Source organism: Thermobia domestica, chromosome 11 (genome assembly GCF_964235325.1).
Source record: "Thermobia domestica chromosome 11, izTheDome1.hap1.1, whole genome shotgun sequence".
Classification (NCBI taxonomy): domain Eukaryota; kingdom Metazoa; phylum Arthropoda; class Insecta; order Zygentoma; family Lepismatidae; genus Thermobia; species Thermobia domestica.
The window spans coordinates 64,351,629-64,368,764 of record NC_137464.1 but is presented as its reverse complement, the minus strand read 5'-3'; the positions used below and the strand labels follow the sequence as shown (position 1 = coordinate 64,368,764).

Sequence of the window (17,136 nt, the reverse complement as noted above, 5' to 3'; positions counted from 1 at the left end):
CTCTCTCATTTGCTTTGTATGACTGAATGGGGCCAGACATCAGGGTGATCAACGGGGTCTTCACTATTCCACAAATAAGAGTTTAGGCCTTTCCAACAAATATAAAATAAGCTTAGTAATATCGATATATATCTGCATAATAAGACGATTGACTCACACAAGTGTGAAATACTATTTATTCATTATGGGAATGTTAAGGTAAAAGTAATAAGTATTCATAACAACCGACACCGGCGTCCAATACACACACACACACACACACACACACATATATATATATATATATATATATATATATATATTAATAGACACTAAAGAAGGTGTAAGGGTAAAAACTGAATCAATGGTAGAAAAAGAAGTACAATGATAATATATAATATTTTATTAAATAATTAAAACTACTGAGACGTACAGTATATACAAGATCTATTTACATAATACCTTCAAGTACCAGCAATGTATTTTGGAACACGATACATTTCATAAGCAAATTCTTCGGTATGTGAAGGATCATATTCCAAACCTATATAGTCGATTTCTAAACTGAAGGGTCCATCTATCTTGTCACCTACAGTTATTCCCACGTTGGTCACACGATCCAAAGGAATTGGGTGCTGTCTGTCCTGAACACGGCCTTTGCTACTGAGAAAAAATTTCGAAAACGGAATCTGGAAGGAAAACAGATTCCAGCTCAATATAATACATAGAAGAAAATTGGTCGAAATAAAAGGTATTTACGTGTCAATTTTTTCAATGTGTTTCTGTTCGTAACTTTTTTTTTTTTAAAAAAAAGAGAAAACACTTTGATGAGATGACGTCATCCTAAAGAGCCAGGAAAAAATAATATTAAACTCATAACGATATTAAACTCATTCTTCCATCATAACATTATGGTACAGTGTTTACTATGACCAACTGTGACACAATCGTACGTATTTGTCCATTTTTTTTCATTCATTTTCATTACGTTCAGTGCCATTAGGGAGTAGGATACACAGCTTACAGAAAATTACCGAAAAAAAAAGAAAGAAAGAAAGACCTGCAGATAACGTATATACTGTGTATGTATGAAACTTTCTTATCCAAGAAACTTCTGGGAACTATGTACGTAGATTTGTTTTCGAAAAAATGAAATGAAATCCTTGCGTTTTACGTCCCATGGTTATGCTGGCTAGGCTAAAAGAGACGGTGATGATGAGAAATGAATGAAATGGTGGAATGAAGTGGGAAGAAACGGGAGAACCCCGAAAAAACCCATGCACACGGTGCTTTTCCACCACAAAGTTCACTTGGCGGGAGCCGGGATCGAACCCCGGACCCCATGCATCAGAGGTGAACGCTCTAACACTGACCCACCGCGGCCCCTTAAGATTTGTTTTGGAGATCACGGATAAATACTGCAGGAACATCACCAACTAATTTAAATGCTATCAAACTACTATTTCGACTTCCAAACTATGCTACCAATCTTACAGAATTATGTCTGTTTGTCCGTCCGTCGACATATATATATATATATATATATATATATATATATATATATATATATATATATATATATATATATATATATATATATATATATATATATATATATATATCTGGATTCAGAACAAAAAAAAAAAAGTGTAAGAAATGGATTTAGCGTCCCAAGAACAGTTTCAATATCCTGCCTAATCCCTGTATTGAAAATGAAACCGGTTTCAACATAGATCGCCATTGAGAGAAGACGGTATGCAATCGATAGCGAGAACTGTTTTCTGATATCGATTCAGCGTACAAAAATAGGTCCTTTCTCCACTTTTATCCCCTTATTGAAACTAAGATTGTGAACGCAAGTGCTAAGTGCATATCTCGAGTATGTACGCTCAAAGTATGCAATTGGAGTGAACACTTATTTACGGTGAACACTTTCTCAAATTAACTTGTGATACGCACTATGTTGCAGCCCTTCGCCGTGGTAGAATATGAAACATTTATATATATATATATATATATATATATATATATATATATATATATATATATATATATATATATATATATATATATATATATATATATATATATATATATATATATATATATATATAAGTAGGTGCGCTGATCCAAACAATATGCTGCAATGTTTCCTGAGGAGTTTCTAGACAGAAAACGAATGATTTTTCTGGTTATGGGTATTAAATAGATAAAACTACCCGTGAATATTAACAATATGGGGCATCACATCATAATTATAAATGTATTTTTTTTCTCTTCTAAATATCCGTTAACGATTTCAGAGGTTAAACTCGATCTGCACGTCTAGAATATTTTATCGTTTTGTCTTCCACATGCAGAATAACAAAAGAGCAGCATAAAGATAATGACTATATACACGGATATTGTTTATGTGAAAAATCAACTCCTACTAACCTAAGAACTACCAACCTATTGCTGACTTTCCATTTTCACTGGATATCCCCGTGGTAGGAGATGTTTTACAAGCCACTAGGAGAAAGTAGCAGTGAGAGTTAGGACCCCGAAGTCGCTGGTTTAGCTCCTGTTTATAATCATTGTGACCAAAAAATAATTTACCAAGTTTGTAGTGAAAGAGGGTAGGCAAGTAGAAAAAGGGATAGATCATGGAAGGCGCTAAGGAGAGCGTTATTTGCAGCGAATGTGACTTTAAAATACTTTGGGAAGTGTAAACTTTATAAGAGAGTTTTATTGTGTGCAATTGCATTTCGAACAATAGTTTTCGTAGTAATGACGTTTAAATTAATTATGTTATTTCTGTCCTACTACTTCAGTTAGAGGTATGGCATACTTCTTAGATATTATTCTTTATTTGTGAATCAGCAGACTTTACCATAAGTGTTCCCCATATTCTTAAATTGCACTAAAATTATATATATATAATAATGCTGGAACATACATACATATGTATATACAGAGTGGCCCAAAAGTACGTATAAACATCTACATATATAAAACATACAGGACTGTATACCCACGTTTGGGCCACTCTGTATTAGATTTATTATTATTATTAAAGACTTCATAATTTAATGCTGCATCTGGAATCGCAGGAAGGGGACCTGAAATATGTGGAGGATTTACGACGAGAGACGCCAGATAAACAAGGCTGGGAACCACTGCATTAGGAAATAATTAGTGAAAAAATTGTAATTTTTGTACGTTTGATTCTGGTGGTGCCAGTTCCAGGTGTAGTATCGATATGTACCCACAAAAGAAGAGCCTACAAGGTATGAGAATACTATTTTCTACGAAGAAATGTGAATATTACTATTATATAAACTTGTTCCCGTATTCTTAAGCTGTACGAATCATGCAATAGTGTTCATCTACAAAGTATCATTATGCTTATTAATTATATACGCACGCCATTGACGTCTGTAATTTACATGTAAACTGCAGTATCGATATTGCAAAACCACGCTCAGGAATTGTAACTATCATTCTACTTACAGGTTTCCGTAATTCCTGAATCTTTAAATTTCCAAGCCTTGGTCACGGAGGTGGAGTCTTGGTCACGTGCGTCAGCTAAACTGTTGTTTATATTTCGCTGACGCAACTGACAACGTGTTTTCCACACAGCTCTTCCCCTTGGTAAGTTCCTTCCTTTTTATTCCTTGATGTTTCTGTTCTTCCTATTTTTAACCTCCGTGACCAAGACTCCAGGAGAGAGTCGAAAGCTTGGAAATTTAAAGATTCAGGAATTACAGAAACCTTTAAGTAGAATGCAGTATCGACAGTCTGGTTACCACAGTCAAGCTATGTCATTTTTAAATAAATAAAGAAAAAAAGTATCATAATAGCATTATTGGATGTTACGATACATTTTAAATTCATTGTATATTCATAAAATTTTAGATTTATTTTCCATTTATATATTTGTAACATTTTGATATATTAATTATCGAATTACTAGTTTACGTATTTACTAAGAAAATTGTTATATCATCATCTCACAAAATATTCATCTCAACATTAAATATGAACGATAAGGTTTTTTTTTTTTTTTTTCGTTTATTTACAAGTTATAAGTTGTTTCTGCCATGCCCAACGGCCATGTTCAGTACACAAGTACACTAACTTAATATACATCTTCGCATACTAAGCATTATGAGCTCATGCCTTAGCAAACTCTAATCTGAAAAGGATCCAAAATTCATCTTACATCTTCATTCATCATATTCATCACCTTTTACTTGAAAATTACTGTATTATAAACCAATTATTTACTGTAAAACAAAGCTCGATAATATATATGTGACAGGAACCTAGTTTTGCACCTGAAGATATTAAACCTCAGTTGAAGTTAACAACAACTTTTAACTTTCCTAGCACACTAGATGACAGAAATAAGTGTGTTTCGAGTGTGCATTTCGACACGGGGTTAGATTTCAAGAATAATTTCCATAATCCAAAAACATAAGATGCCGAGAAACGTTTCCCTAATATAATTTCAGCGTCGCTACAGGAGGTTTCATCTCCGCCCTTATTGCTCAATTGGAAACGAAAATGGAACACTTAACCAGTTCTAATTCAATACTGAATACTCATAGAATAAAAACGGTAAAAATAGTGAAATTTACATGTACGAGGGTATCATAAGTAATGGCAACTATTTTTTCTTTCGAATGGGGCATAATAGGACAGATCGAAGATACACGTTGCAAAGCTTACGGCATGTAATGTCGAGTGAGTATATGGTGTATGCGAGTAGAGCTGCATGTCTGAGCATGCTTCGAAGTTCAGTAGGTGAGCGACAGTGTCGGGAATGGAGGTCACGGAGAGCGAACAATGTGCGGATGGAGATACAAGTTCTTCCACATCCGTCATATTCTCCTACTTAGTCCATACGATTATGATCTGATTCCCAAAGTGAAATAGCTATTGCGTAGAAAACGTTTTGCTAACAAACCAGACATTGTTACAGCATTTTAATGCGAGGTGACTCACGTTAGTGCTTCATATAAAGCAGATGGTATTTAACGCCTTCTTAATTGCTGGTAACGGACTCTCGATGAACTTGGAGATTACTTCGAATGTTGCTAAATATCCAGATAATTTGCGAGACCTGTACTATGTATATTGTAAAGTTTGTGTAACTGTTGCTCATACAATTATAAACCAATGTTGACCGGTTGCCTGTGTTTTCTTGTTCCCCATGAGGGCCTCCTTCATCCACCCTCTCTTTAGTAAGGCCATTACACGTCCTATGACATAAGCTTTCCAACGTGTATCTTCGTTCTGTCCTTTTATGCCCCATTCGAAATATATAGATTAAAAGTCTGAAAAACAGGTAATACTGAAACCAGAAGTGACAGATTTAACATCTTTTAATTTTAATATTGGAATCTCACAGACCAAAAGCGGGTAAGAGCAAGGGAATTTAATATATATATATATATATATAAATTCGAAGTCTCAAAAACAGTTAGTTCTATCTTCACCCTTATCATTACAGATCTTCACCCTTATCAGCACTGATAATCATCTCAGTTTCAATATTGGATTCCTATACAGTGAAAAGTAAAACATTGAAACAATTGGTATTCAATGGCTTCAGAATTCCAAAAGTACGTTTCATTTTTACTTTAATCTTATTCTATTGAGCAAAAAGCAGTAAGAAAAAGCGTCCCAAAAATAGGTTCTATCTCTGCTCTTATCCATGTCCGCTTTCAACATTTGATTCCCATAGTTTGGAAAGTCATCGTACCTTAAAAAAATTACTAAAATAATACTTGGAAACCATAGTACATTAAGTATTATCTGAAAGTTCTATTTTACTTTTAGTACTGCTTTAATTATAATAGATAGAAAATTACATTTCAAAATCCATCACAAAGTTCAGATGAGGATACAATTATGGGAGGGAGCATAAATATATGTATGTATCTCATATATATATGTATATTAAAGTACATACCCTTGTTGTTTGCCAATAGGGTCCACCTCTTGTGAAAAGCGCATAATTGTATATATCATACCATAACACATCAAAGTATCCCATTGTTGTCAGATTCAGCATATAGGATCGGCCGTCACCCCTGACACGCATCACAAGATGAGTATATTGACGCCAATCATAATAAGAATCTCTCTTGAATGATTTCTAAGGGAATAGAAAGAAGATTTAGATTTCTACATATCCACGGAGAAAAAGATTGAAAAAATGAAATGAAATCTTTAAGTTTTACGTCCCACGGTTATGCCGGTTAGACTAAAGGAGACGGTGATGATGAGTAATAAATGAAATGGTGGAATGAAGAAAGTGGGAGGAAACGGGAGAACCCCGAGAAAACCCACGCACACGGTGTGAGAAAAAGATTGAGTTGAAAAGAAAAATTGCAAGATAAATACTTACATCGAACAGAACAAGGAGGCTCTAATTATAAACAAAGGCTTATATGTACTAGAACTTTTATTAGGGACAATTTCGAAAAGCTGTAACCTCTAAACAGATTGGTGTATTAGTAATAGTTAGACTGAAAAGAATGATCACGTAATCAATTAGCGCCAAGATCTTCGGTAAATGGATATTGCTTTAGGTTCTCCCTAAACTATTTTACAAAGAGGAGAAAATCACTTTTTTGCGGCAATTACTTGCTTAGTTGTTTCTACTCATAAAATTAGTGGCTCAAACAGATTTTGGAAAATAGTTTCATTTCTTTGGTGTTTATTTGAATTTTGTTAGATTTTCTTACATTTAATAATTTTACTTATTCATAGCTTCTAAATGCATGTAGGCTCCACGCTAAGATCGATTTTAAAGCGCTTAGTGGAAGAATATATCTACGAAAATTTCTCAAAGCATCTTCTTTATATCTAGCATATTAATAGAAAATTTAAACGAACATTCTGAGTTTTCCGTCGCATTCAACTAACTTCGATAAATGGAGTTTAGTAACGGAATTAACAGCTACTGAAAAGTTACTGTAGTTACTATGTTAATCATATTTCGAAAATCACGAATTATAGTTACACCAGATCAAATCTCAGTCTCACCAACAGTCTCAAACATACAAACAAGGCTCAAGCAATCACTCACAAGTAACAATGATACTTTTACCATGGACTTTTCAATTACGATTTGTCATTTTCATCAGTGCAATTCTTTATGGAAACAAACGTACCAGAATTATATTGTCGATAAATCAGTAAAGAATTTGTTCTGATGATGACAAACTGCCAGTGAAACGTCTAAGGTCAAGAGTGCTATTTTTACTTGTGGGTACTAACGTGAGTAAAAAGCTTTATTTATATTAAATATGGACCCTATTAATACAATAACTAAATGTCACATATCTTATAGTGGCCATTTTAACACTCCATCTGTGAATCTATCAGACAGCTCAGTACAACTTCCTATACTTTAAAGTAAATAGCAAAATTACTCCACAAGCTTGTTACGATTATTATAATTGTAAAACCGTTTTGTAAATGAAACTCCCTTTCAATGTTTTCCAAGATAACAGGTGGCAACCTAGATAGAGTTCGGTGACTACGTCAGTGAGCTTACGTTTAGACCAGCTGCGCGAGTGGTTGGATGACGTAATAGCCAAGGCTCCTACTTCGCTAGCCTCAAGTTGCCCGGCCTGTTTGCCGTAAGATATATAAGTGTTATGTAGTACTTCCTAACAGAGGAGCCTGTTAAAGGAAAATGGGATTTATGTAGTTTCTTTGAAATGAGAATCCCATTCTAAGTTTGTATTAAGTAAAATTACATTTTAATCACTGCACCTAGATAACTCTGAATTGGAGAAAAGCACAGGTGTTCAAAGGTACAACGCCTTCCCCTATTGTTAAATTACTTATGAAAAAAAAATCTTTGGAAATTGTTCTTTAGCAAGGCTTCGAGTATTTACATTATCGTTAATTGTATATATATTGTTCCTATTTTTGAGATAAGTTTCTGTTACTATTATTTATATATTTTGTTAGCAATAAACTGTTTATTGCCCGAAATTTTTAAAGGATTTAACCATTTCAGAAAATAGTAGCCTAGATCCTTTCCCACAATTTGGTCTATTAAATTTGTTCAAAAATTAGCTTAAAAGTTTGTGTATTAAATGAATGGAAATTTTGAATAATTTTAGGAGAGTGTATGTTGATGTAAGTCATTCAACAGAAAATTTGGGGAACGTCTAGAACTACGCTAGAAACTATTCTTACTTATTATCCACCATAAGTGTACCTATATTCCAAGAGTACACTACTAAAACAACATAATAGTTTCCTAATTTACGAATCAACCTTGAATATACCTACAACTTAATTTGGCACATTTTCACCGACTAACACCTGGCCAAGCCTAATCACAAAATGGCATGTACCATTATTCCGTAACATAACGATACCAGTCTCAAGAGCCTCATTCCGAACGCGCCTTATTCCATACAAGACTCATTCCCAACAGTTGACTACATTACACGACGTATGGAAGTCTACTTGTGCTAAGATGGTTTTAATCAGGTGGTTCCTTTTCCATTTTATAGAATTTTCTAAAAGGAAGAAGGAAAATTAAGACTGGTCCACCGGGGTACGGGTTTGCATGTCACACGGAATTATATATGTTGTAGTTTCAAGCAACAACCTTCCTCACAGATTTGGATACATAACAAGAAAATATCTCATAGATCAAAACTAAATATTATGGTTGTAAAAGTTCGCCTTTAAAGCTCAAAAACAGAAACTTACCCTTCATTTAAGCTATTTTGTACATGAGTTTTCAAAAATTCAATGGGAAAGGAGTCAAATGCGGTATTTTTGTTTTATTCGACTTGTGTCCTTGTAATTTGTTTTATACATCACCTTTATCCTTCAGAAAAAAAGTCATCAGATCGCTCAAAATGTGAAGCGAAAATTATGGCAAACCAATATATGTGAGAATTAACGCACTCAAAACTATACCTTATTTTAACAGCAAAACTAGATGAAATACGAAAATTGTATTGAATTTGTATAAAGATAAATACCAAAATAATGGAAACACTTTAATAAAATGCCACTAATGCAATGTTTATCCACCTTTAGCTTCTAAGAAGCTTGTATTCGACAATGAACTGAGACACACAATTCGTGATTCGTTCGCTGATCATGTGGAAATCCACCATAAAATTCTTTGGATATCTAAATACGCGATATTTTATATATATAGCGGGTGCAGAATCATTGGAACCACCCTTATATGTCAGACACAATCGATATCTGTGAAAAAAGCTGAAACCCATACTTCATTAATTTGAGATTATATTTTTAGACTAACCAAATTTCACTAGAAGGGTAAGTCAAGAATTTTAAATAGCAAAGCTATAATGTCACTCGAAAGGGCTTTGCGCGACAAATATTTTGATAAAGTATATGTGTAAATTAATTCCTGAAATTTACTTGTTAATTGCGATCAATGGTGTTGGAGGGCTAGGTTTTCAATTATTATGTGATACATCTTGTATTCTACATACTATTTTGAAAGTGCTCATTTACAACCCTTCAATTTTTCTCTTAAGACTCAGTCCTTCAATTTTTATATATAAGTATAAACATAATTTGCCTTAAAAATAATCTGTTTAAAAAATACTAACAAGCTTTTATACACTATAAGTAAGATATTAGAAACTAATTTTCTTTCCTCATACTGATCAAAGTATTGCTCTGTATACATTATTGACAGTCATTCCAGAAAAGAAAAGTATAACAGACTTACTCGCACTCTTTTGGATTTTATGTTACAATATCCAGCATTTTTAACCTTTCCATCCCTAGGCACACGTGTGCACAGATTGCCATGGAAGAGTGCTTTCCCAACAGGACTGATCACAAACTCACATGAGCTAAAGCCTTCATTGTGATCACTATCGCATGACACAACCCATTTATCCAAAATTTCCGGTGGACCAAATTGCCACAGCATATCGATCTCTCCTATGAAAAAAATGAAAAAAAAAACTAAAATAAATATATAAATAAATAAAAATTTACTACTTTAAAAAGCAAGTTAACATATTGCATAGTACACTTTACATAACAAACATAACCTCGAATTCTCGCAATGCTGAATTCTTACAGTGTATAACAATGTTTCTTTTTTGTTTCTTAGATTTTATTCTTTGCGTAGCAAATTGCTAAACAAATTAAAATTTGAATCCAATTTATAAATTTTGTATCGCATTTTCAGCAACAAAGGAATTATTAATTTTATTAATAGTAGTATGTATTTTACTATTTTCCGTGAACAAGATTTGTGTGTGTGATCACAACCAAGATTAGGACGATAAAAGAGACAGTACAGAAAAAGTAATGACAAATATATTCTAAGAAAGAAAAAAGTAGCAACTTTGTCATCCTGCAGATTGTCTAAAGACAAATTGTTTTGAATGTGTCATACACAGATCTTTTTTAATTAAATGCTGAACCCATAATGCCGTGTAAAAAGAAGAAAAATGAATTACGTAGTCTACGAAGTAAACCTTTCTTTTTATAGAAACAACAAATATAATATTTCTGAACCAATGCTATGGAACAACTAGATGCATCATTTATCATCCTCTTTAACAAAAGTTAGAAACAACTATGAAAAAATAGTAGAACATAAAAGGTAGGTATAGAGGTAAGAGAGATAAGTTTCATGTATTTTCTGTGATCTACTTTCCGAAAAGTAGGCTGGGGTCTTTCATCTTCAAAGCCCATTGTGGCGTTTAATTTCCCGATTCAATAAAATGTCAAAGAGTGCATGGTATTGTTGTTGAAAATTTTAAGGCAAATATTTACTAGTATATTGTGTGGATAATGGAGTGGTCTGTGTTATTGAGAACCTAAAAGACAACTAAGAGAAGCGTTGGTGTTTCGAGCAGACATTCATCACTGTACTTTACCTTTATATGAGGTTAGAAAAGAATCTTTCTTGACGGAATGGAAATAATATACGTAAACTATCACCTGATATCAAAATATAATGGTCATGAATAAACTATATTTTATACAGAACCCATTATTTATAGTTTAATACAATTAGAATTATACCTTCAAATCTTTTCATGAATATTACTTTATAATATAGGTAATATATAGTAAGTCACTATGATCTTAATTAAGGGTTTGAGATGTGTTGTGCTTAATTGTTATATATCTTAGACTATTAAAACACTTACTATCATGGGTAATCTTATTTTACTCAGTAATCTTTCTTCTGATTATTTTTATGATCTTAACATTTTTCTTAATTACAATTTATATAAATCTCGAATCTTAGCATCCTCTATTCCTAACGTCATTTATTTATATTCTTTTGTTTGTTTCTTAATCCCACAAACTATTTTGCCTGGCAACTGCTGCCTAACTCGGCATGTGCTTCATTTCCAACCATTTTCTGCCAACAATTAGGAAACTTTTTGCTTTTCCATGTAGATACACCTGGTAGCAATTTGGTACATAGAATTATTTATATAATGAAAAACCTACATTTCTGATAATTTTACTACTGGAAAGCATATTTTCTCTAATATTAGTAATAGCGTTTACGCACTGCTTTGTTCTAGCACATGAAGTAACCATACAATATTTAATTAAAGTTATGAATGCATATACCCAGGTGTAAATTTATAGAGATTTACGACACAATGTTCATCACTCCATTACTTTTAAAAACAGACCTTGTCCTACGAAATATTAGAGTCTGGGTTTCTCTTAGCTTTTTATTTCAATGCTTTGGGGAGTCTCACTTCAATACTCCCAGGAGTCCAAAACCTATAATTTCTCAAGACTTACCACTCCACTAGTTCACAAACTACAAGCTACGAGTATAACTTTCATAACTTATAATTTATATTCCTCAAAAATGTTATAAGACCATGTGAACACCTCAGTGCTGAGTGAAATGTTGCCAGTCTGATTATTTTCTGTAGTTTACATTCGGTTCATTCAATTCCTTCCACAATACCAACGCGATTGAACCCTTTGAAGATGATAAGAAAATGAAAAGATAATTTGTTTAGTGCATTCACTAGTAATTTGATAAAGAAAGCAAAGGCAACTGAATGGACAAAAATACTGAAGACATGGCAGTTTTGGATTCTTTGCAGATTACTAGAATATTCGGGGTACGTTTGCCATAGCACAAGGAAAATTACATTGGTAATAGTAACTGTATTTTCCTTGTTTCTTTTGTTTATTTAAAGCTCCACGATTATGCACCGAGGCTAAGGGAGACGATGATGATGAGACGGGTAATCTGATGGAATGACGAATGGGGAGGAAATGTAAGCACATAAAAGGTTTTATGTTACAGGAGATAATAAATCCTCTCTGAAGTATAAACGCCAGAATATAGAACTTGTTCGTTGAACATGCACCATATTCTGCTTTATGTAAGCCTTCCATTGCAGCAGCATTTCGCGTACTTGTTTCAGAATGTGCTATTAAGTTGAAATTATTTTCCTTTTGCTCGGTTTAAAGCACAGTTTGTGGGCTTCCGATCACATATGAATTTCAATCTGTTACTTTCCTTGTGATATCTGTCAACTGCCACAAACCTTCTTGCATTTGCATTCACCTACTATGAAAATGATCTCTATAAAGAAACTATGCTCCATAAGAGTTATCATTTTCACGGCCGTACATTAAATCATATCAGCCATTTGAGCAAATGATTAGACAAGCATTTTCAGATTCAAACTTTGAATTTCTTCCTAAGAGTGTAAGGTCAGTGAGGGTAATTATGAAACACTGCCTATGGAGGGTAATTATGACACACCCCTCACTGATCTTCAACCACTGTACGATAAATACAAATTAAGACCACAGGTATTTAGTAACACCTTTCACAATGCTCTATCTACATTTTTAAGTTTCAGTTTACAAAAGTTTGGATGTACCATTTTTTTTTTTTAAACAAACATTAAAAAAAAAGTTTTGAAATCCTATCATCAACTTTATATCTCGTGCAGTAGTATCACTTCTGAGAAACCAAAGGGTGTTGGTGGAAGCCTTGTAGGTCAGCAGTTACGGATTAAGTTGAATTTGTCCCTTGGGCTTTAGTTTCAGAGTTATAATTTTTGTTGTTGTTGTTGTATCTCATTTTGCTTATATGGTTGGTAATTATGAGACGCATGCTGAAATCTGTCTCTGTATCCTAGTATGTTAAGTTTCAAAAAAGCTGTATAGTCCTATAATCTTGTTTCTATAGTTTAGTCCTATAGTCCTGTAGTTTATAATCTTGTTTCTTAGTTACTTTCAAAGTTGTAGACCTACATTATTTTGTTGAAAATAACCTAGGCTCCATATCAATATACTAAAACATAAAGAAATAGAAGTAGCCTAAGTTGTTTTTAGTGAATAGCCTTAAACTTGGTCTAAATTTATTTCATAAGCCTGTTTTGTAATCTGAAACTATCTAATATAGTATATTAGCTTATGGGCCTATTATACAGTAGTCAACTCACAAAAAATGTTACAATAGCATCAGTAACTATATCCACTTTCTTTCTTAGTTATTTTCTTGTAACTCAGCCAAATATTTGTATATCTTTATGTAATAAACACAAAATAACGAAGACTTTTTTGTCACACAATAGGATTCCTTCATACCTCAATATCACATACACAAAGCTGGGGACAACATATGTCTCATAATTACCCTTTGGAGGAAAATTATGAGACAGCACAAACATGACATTTACTCAGCAACTTATGAGATGACAGGAAATTTCTTGGTAGCAAATTTTACTCTATTGGCACCATAAGCTGCTGCCTAGGTTAACTGCTTTGAAAACTAATGTAAGCTGAGTAGCGTGGAAAAGTTGTGAAATCTGTCTCATAATTACTCTCACTGACCTTATAGACAGATTTCAACTGCAGATATTAAAAATCAGTAGAAAATAATTTCTAATTAGGAAATACAAATCGCTATGAAACAGATCCTTTGGAAAACCTAAGGAAGTTTTACACAATAAGGTCACTAATAAGTGTGATTACCGTTGGATGTCATTTTCCCTAGGGCTTAAACAATCATCCTGTCTGAATAGAGTTGCTAAGAAATATGGTTTTCAGTCTATTGTACAAATTGCGAGCGGTGATAAGTCAATATAAAGAATAAAATAGAAAGCTTCATACTCACCGCAAAAATCCCAAGAATTAAGTAATACTTTCGAGGAACACGGTCCTCATCTTCAGCCTACTTACGGCTGAAGACTCGAAATAAATATACACTTCACGCCATAAACATATACTATACTTATTATATGGTATATTTCTTGAAGTAAGTATCTATTTACTTCGAATAATTTTTTATCCCTTTTATCTTCCTACATGTTTTTATCCTTAAAACTTTTCCAGACATAAGTAAACTTAAGATGACGGCTGTGTTTCTCGAAAGTACTACTTAAGTTTCTGGGGTTTTTGCGGTGAGTATGAAACTTTTTATTTTATTTGCTATAAGATTTGTAGTCACAAATCTGCAATAAACATCGAAAAATCTCTCACAAATTGTATAAGCTATTTTGTCGCTCACGTAGTCCATTATAGTGTAATGCAAGCTAGATATGAATGAGACGAAACTTACATTGGTTTGTCTAAGAGGAACTTCGGAACGGGGATTATGAAGCATACAGAAGATGCTAAAGATTGTAGTTCGGGTATTTCTAACTTGTCAAGCAAAATAATAAAAACTATCCGCAAAACCACATCACTAATTAAAAGGAGCCCCTTTACATAAGGACCAAGAATCCCACTTTAAATTTAGTTCAAGGTAACATATACAGGGTCAGTCAAAATAAGTGTTACAAGCCAATATCTCGCGAACTATACATCATATAAGAAAAATATTAAGAGACAATGTACAATACAGAGGGGCCTAAGAAATGAGTCAAACATTAGGTTTCCCCCGCCCACCATTTTGGGGGGAGGGGGGTGAACGTGAAATTTTCAAACGGGAACATAGGTCGAGTGATACCTCGTTCGAAAGAGTTTTAAAAATTGAACAATTTTTGGAGAAAACAATTTTTTATATAGGGCACCGTTTTCAAGATAGACCCCAAAATTGGTCCTGTAGCAGATAAAATTTCCAGTACTTATAAATCGGAAACGTATGAGTAGGAAACGATTAAACAAAAAATGAAAAACGAAAACATCATAGGCAATGTGGAATGATGTTGTCGTGGTGTCCCCAGGGCCCTAATCATGGGGCTCCGGGACCAATTTCAAAATTTCAAATGGGAATATAGGTTGAGTGATACCTTGTTTGATAGATCGTGGAAAGCCAAACAGCTTCGTATAACATTTGTTTTCATTTTGGGCAAGCCTGTTTAAAAATGGCCGCCAAAAGTGGTTCCACATTCAGATAGAAAGTGCAGTGTTCAAATTGAGTATTACACGCCAATATCAAGCGAATTACGCATCAAATAAGAAAATGTTAAGAGTCAATGTACAATACAGAAAGCCTGAAATTTGTGTTAAAGAAGTTCCCTCGCCCCGCTTTTGTATGGAGGGGTGTACATGGAATTTTCAAATCGCAACATAGGGCGAGTGATACCTCTTTGATAGATCGTGAAATACCAAACAGCTTACTACAAAAGTTGTTTTGATTTCAGGCAAGCCTGTCACAACAGCATTACCACAACCTAATATCCTGTAAAGTAGTAGAATAACGTTTAGTAATTCTACGGGTATGTGCGATGTTAAAAATTGTAATTTCTATCACTGTAAAGCAAATAATTTCAACACTTACCATGTTACAAATGATGCTCGATATGTCCTCCATCCTGCTCCACACACCTCCGTAAGCGGCGGCATAGGGATGTTCGTACATCAGATGCACACACACCTTGGATACGCGCCTTCATATCATCAGTAGTTGTTGGTACGTTGCACATTACCCGATCCTTAACATAACCCCAGAGGAAATAATTAAGTGGGATTAGGTCAGGAGATCGTGGTGGCCAGTGAATAGGACCTCGACGCCCAATCCATTTATTCGCCATACGGTGGTCCAATAAGGCTCTGACCTGGAGTGCGTTGTGTGCTGGAGTACCATCATGTTGATACTACATTCTTATACGTTCAGCGAAAGGAATATTCTCTAACAACTCCGGGTATAGTACATCACTGATAAATGCGGCATAGGTATCACCAGGAAGGCGTCCATCAAAAAAATATGGCCCAATGATATGGTTACCAAGGATGCCACACCATATATTAAGAGACCACCGATGCTGATGAGCAACTTGTCTCTGCCATAGTGGATTTTCCCTAGCCCAATAATGCATATTATGTCGGTTTACGTGTCCTGTGTTTGTAAATGTAGCTTCATCGCTAAACAAGATGGTGGATATGAAGTTGCGCTGTCTGTTTTCCATACCTTCCAACCATAGACAAAATTGCAATCTGGCATGAAAATCATTGCCAGATAGTTCCTGATGCAAGATGATATGATACGGATGAAACATGTACTCGTGCGAAATACGCACTACAGATCTTTGGCTAACTCCACTGGCCTGAGCGAGGTGTCTCGTGGTAACATGTGGGTCTACATGCACTGCTGCCAATATTCCTGTTACACGTTCTTCATTGGTTGCAGAGCGGTAACGACCCATACCTCGTCCCCGAACAAGACTGCCATGTTGCCGCAAACGTCTCTCCAATCGCAGAAATGCCATGTGAGGTGTTTGTTGGCGTTGGGAATAACGCATTGCATACATTCGTGCCGCGTTACGATAGTTTCTTCTACATTCGCCCAACACCAGCAACATATCTACACAATGATCAAACACCGCCATTGCTCTATTCAAACGCTACCCAAACTAATAATATTAATTCGATAGTGTTCGTTTCCTTGTACGGAAAACTCATCACCAAAGTTGATAACCCGTTCTTTCTACGCTTTTGAACCGTTCAACACACAACTACAGCCCCTACCTACAATATCCACACTGCCACTTCCCTTTAAGTCACTAACACTCTCACTAACAGCTAGGCAATGTAGCATCAATGATGATTTTACGTTGAACACTACTACTCAACAAGAAAAAAACTAATACCATACTATTCACACTGCATGAACAAACAACACACAGGTACATTCAAATGTTTTCAGTAGAACAATGAAAATCACATTCCCCGTCCCCTGTGTGAATG

General features: G+C 34.3%; 1 protein-coding gene across 4 annotated transcripts in view; it reads right to left on the bottom strand.

Annotated features, from left to right (window-relative positions):
* Positions 1-364: 364 nt before the first annotated feature.
* Positions 365-17,136, bottom strand: part of CIA30 (complex I intermediate-associated protein 30) — a 38,671-nt gene continuing 21,899 nt past the window's right edge. For 3 of the 4 annotated variants that reach the window (XM_081730478.1, XM_081730479.1, XM_081730480.1), the window contains exons 3-5: positions 9,716-9,933; positions 5,939-6,124; positions 365-668 (exon numbers count right to left, since the gene is read on the bottom strand). In XM_081730478.1, coding sequence (XP_081586604.1) covers positions 444-668; positions 5,939-6,124; positions 9,716-9,933 — 629 coding nt within the window. In that variant the 3' untranslated portion in view covers positions 365-443. The remainder of the gene's footprint in view (positions 669-5,938; positions 6,125-9,715; positions 9,934-17,136) is intronic. The other variant, XM_081730481.1, reaches the window with a different exon arrangement.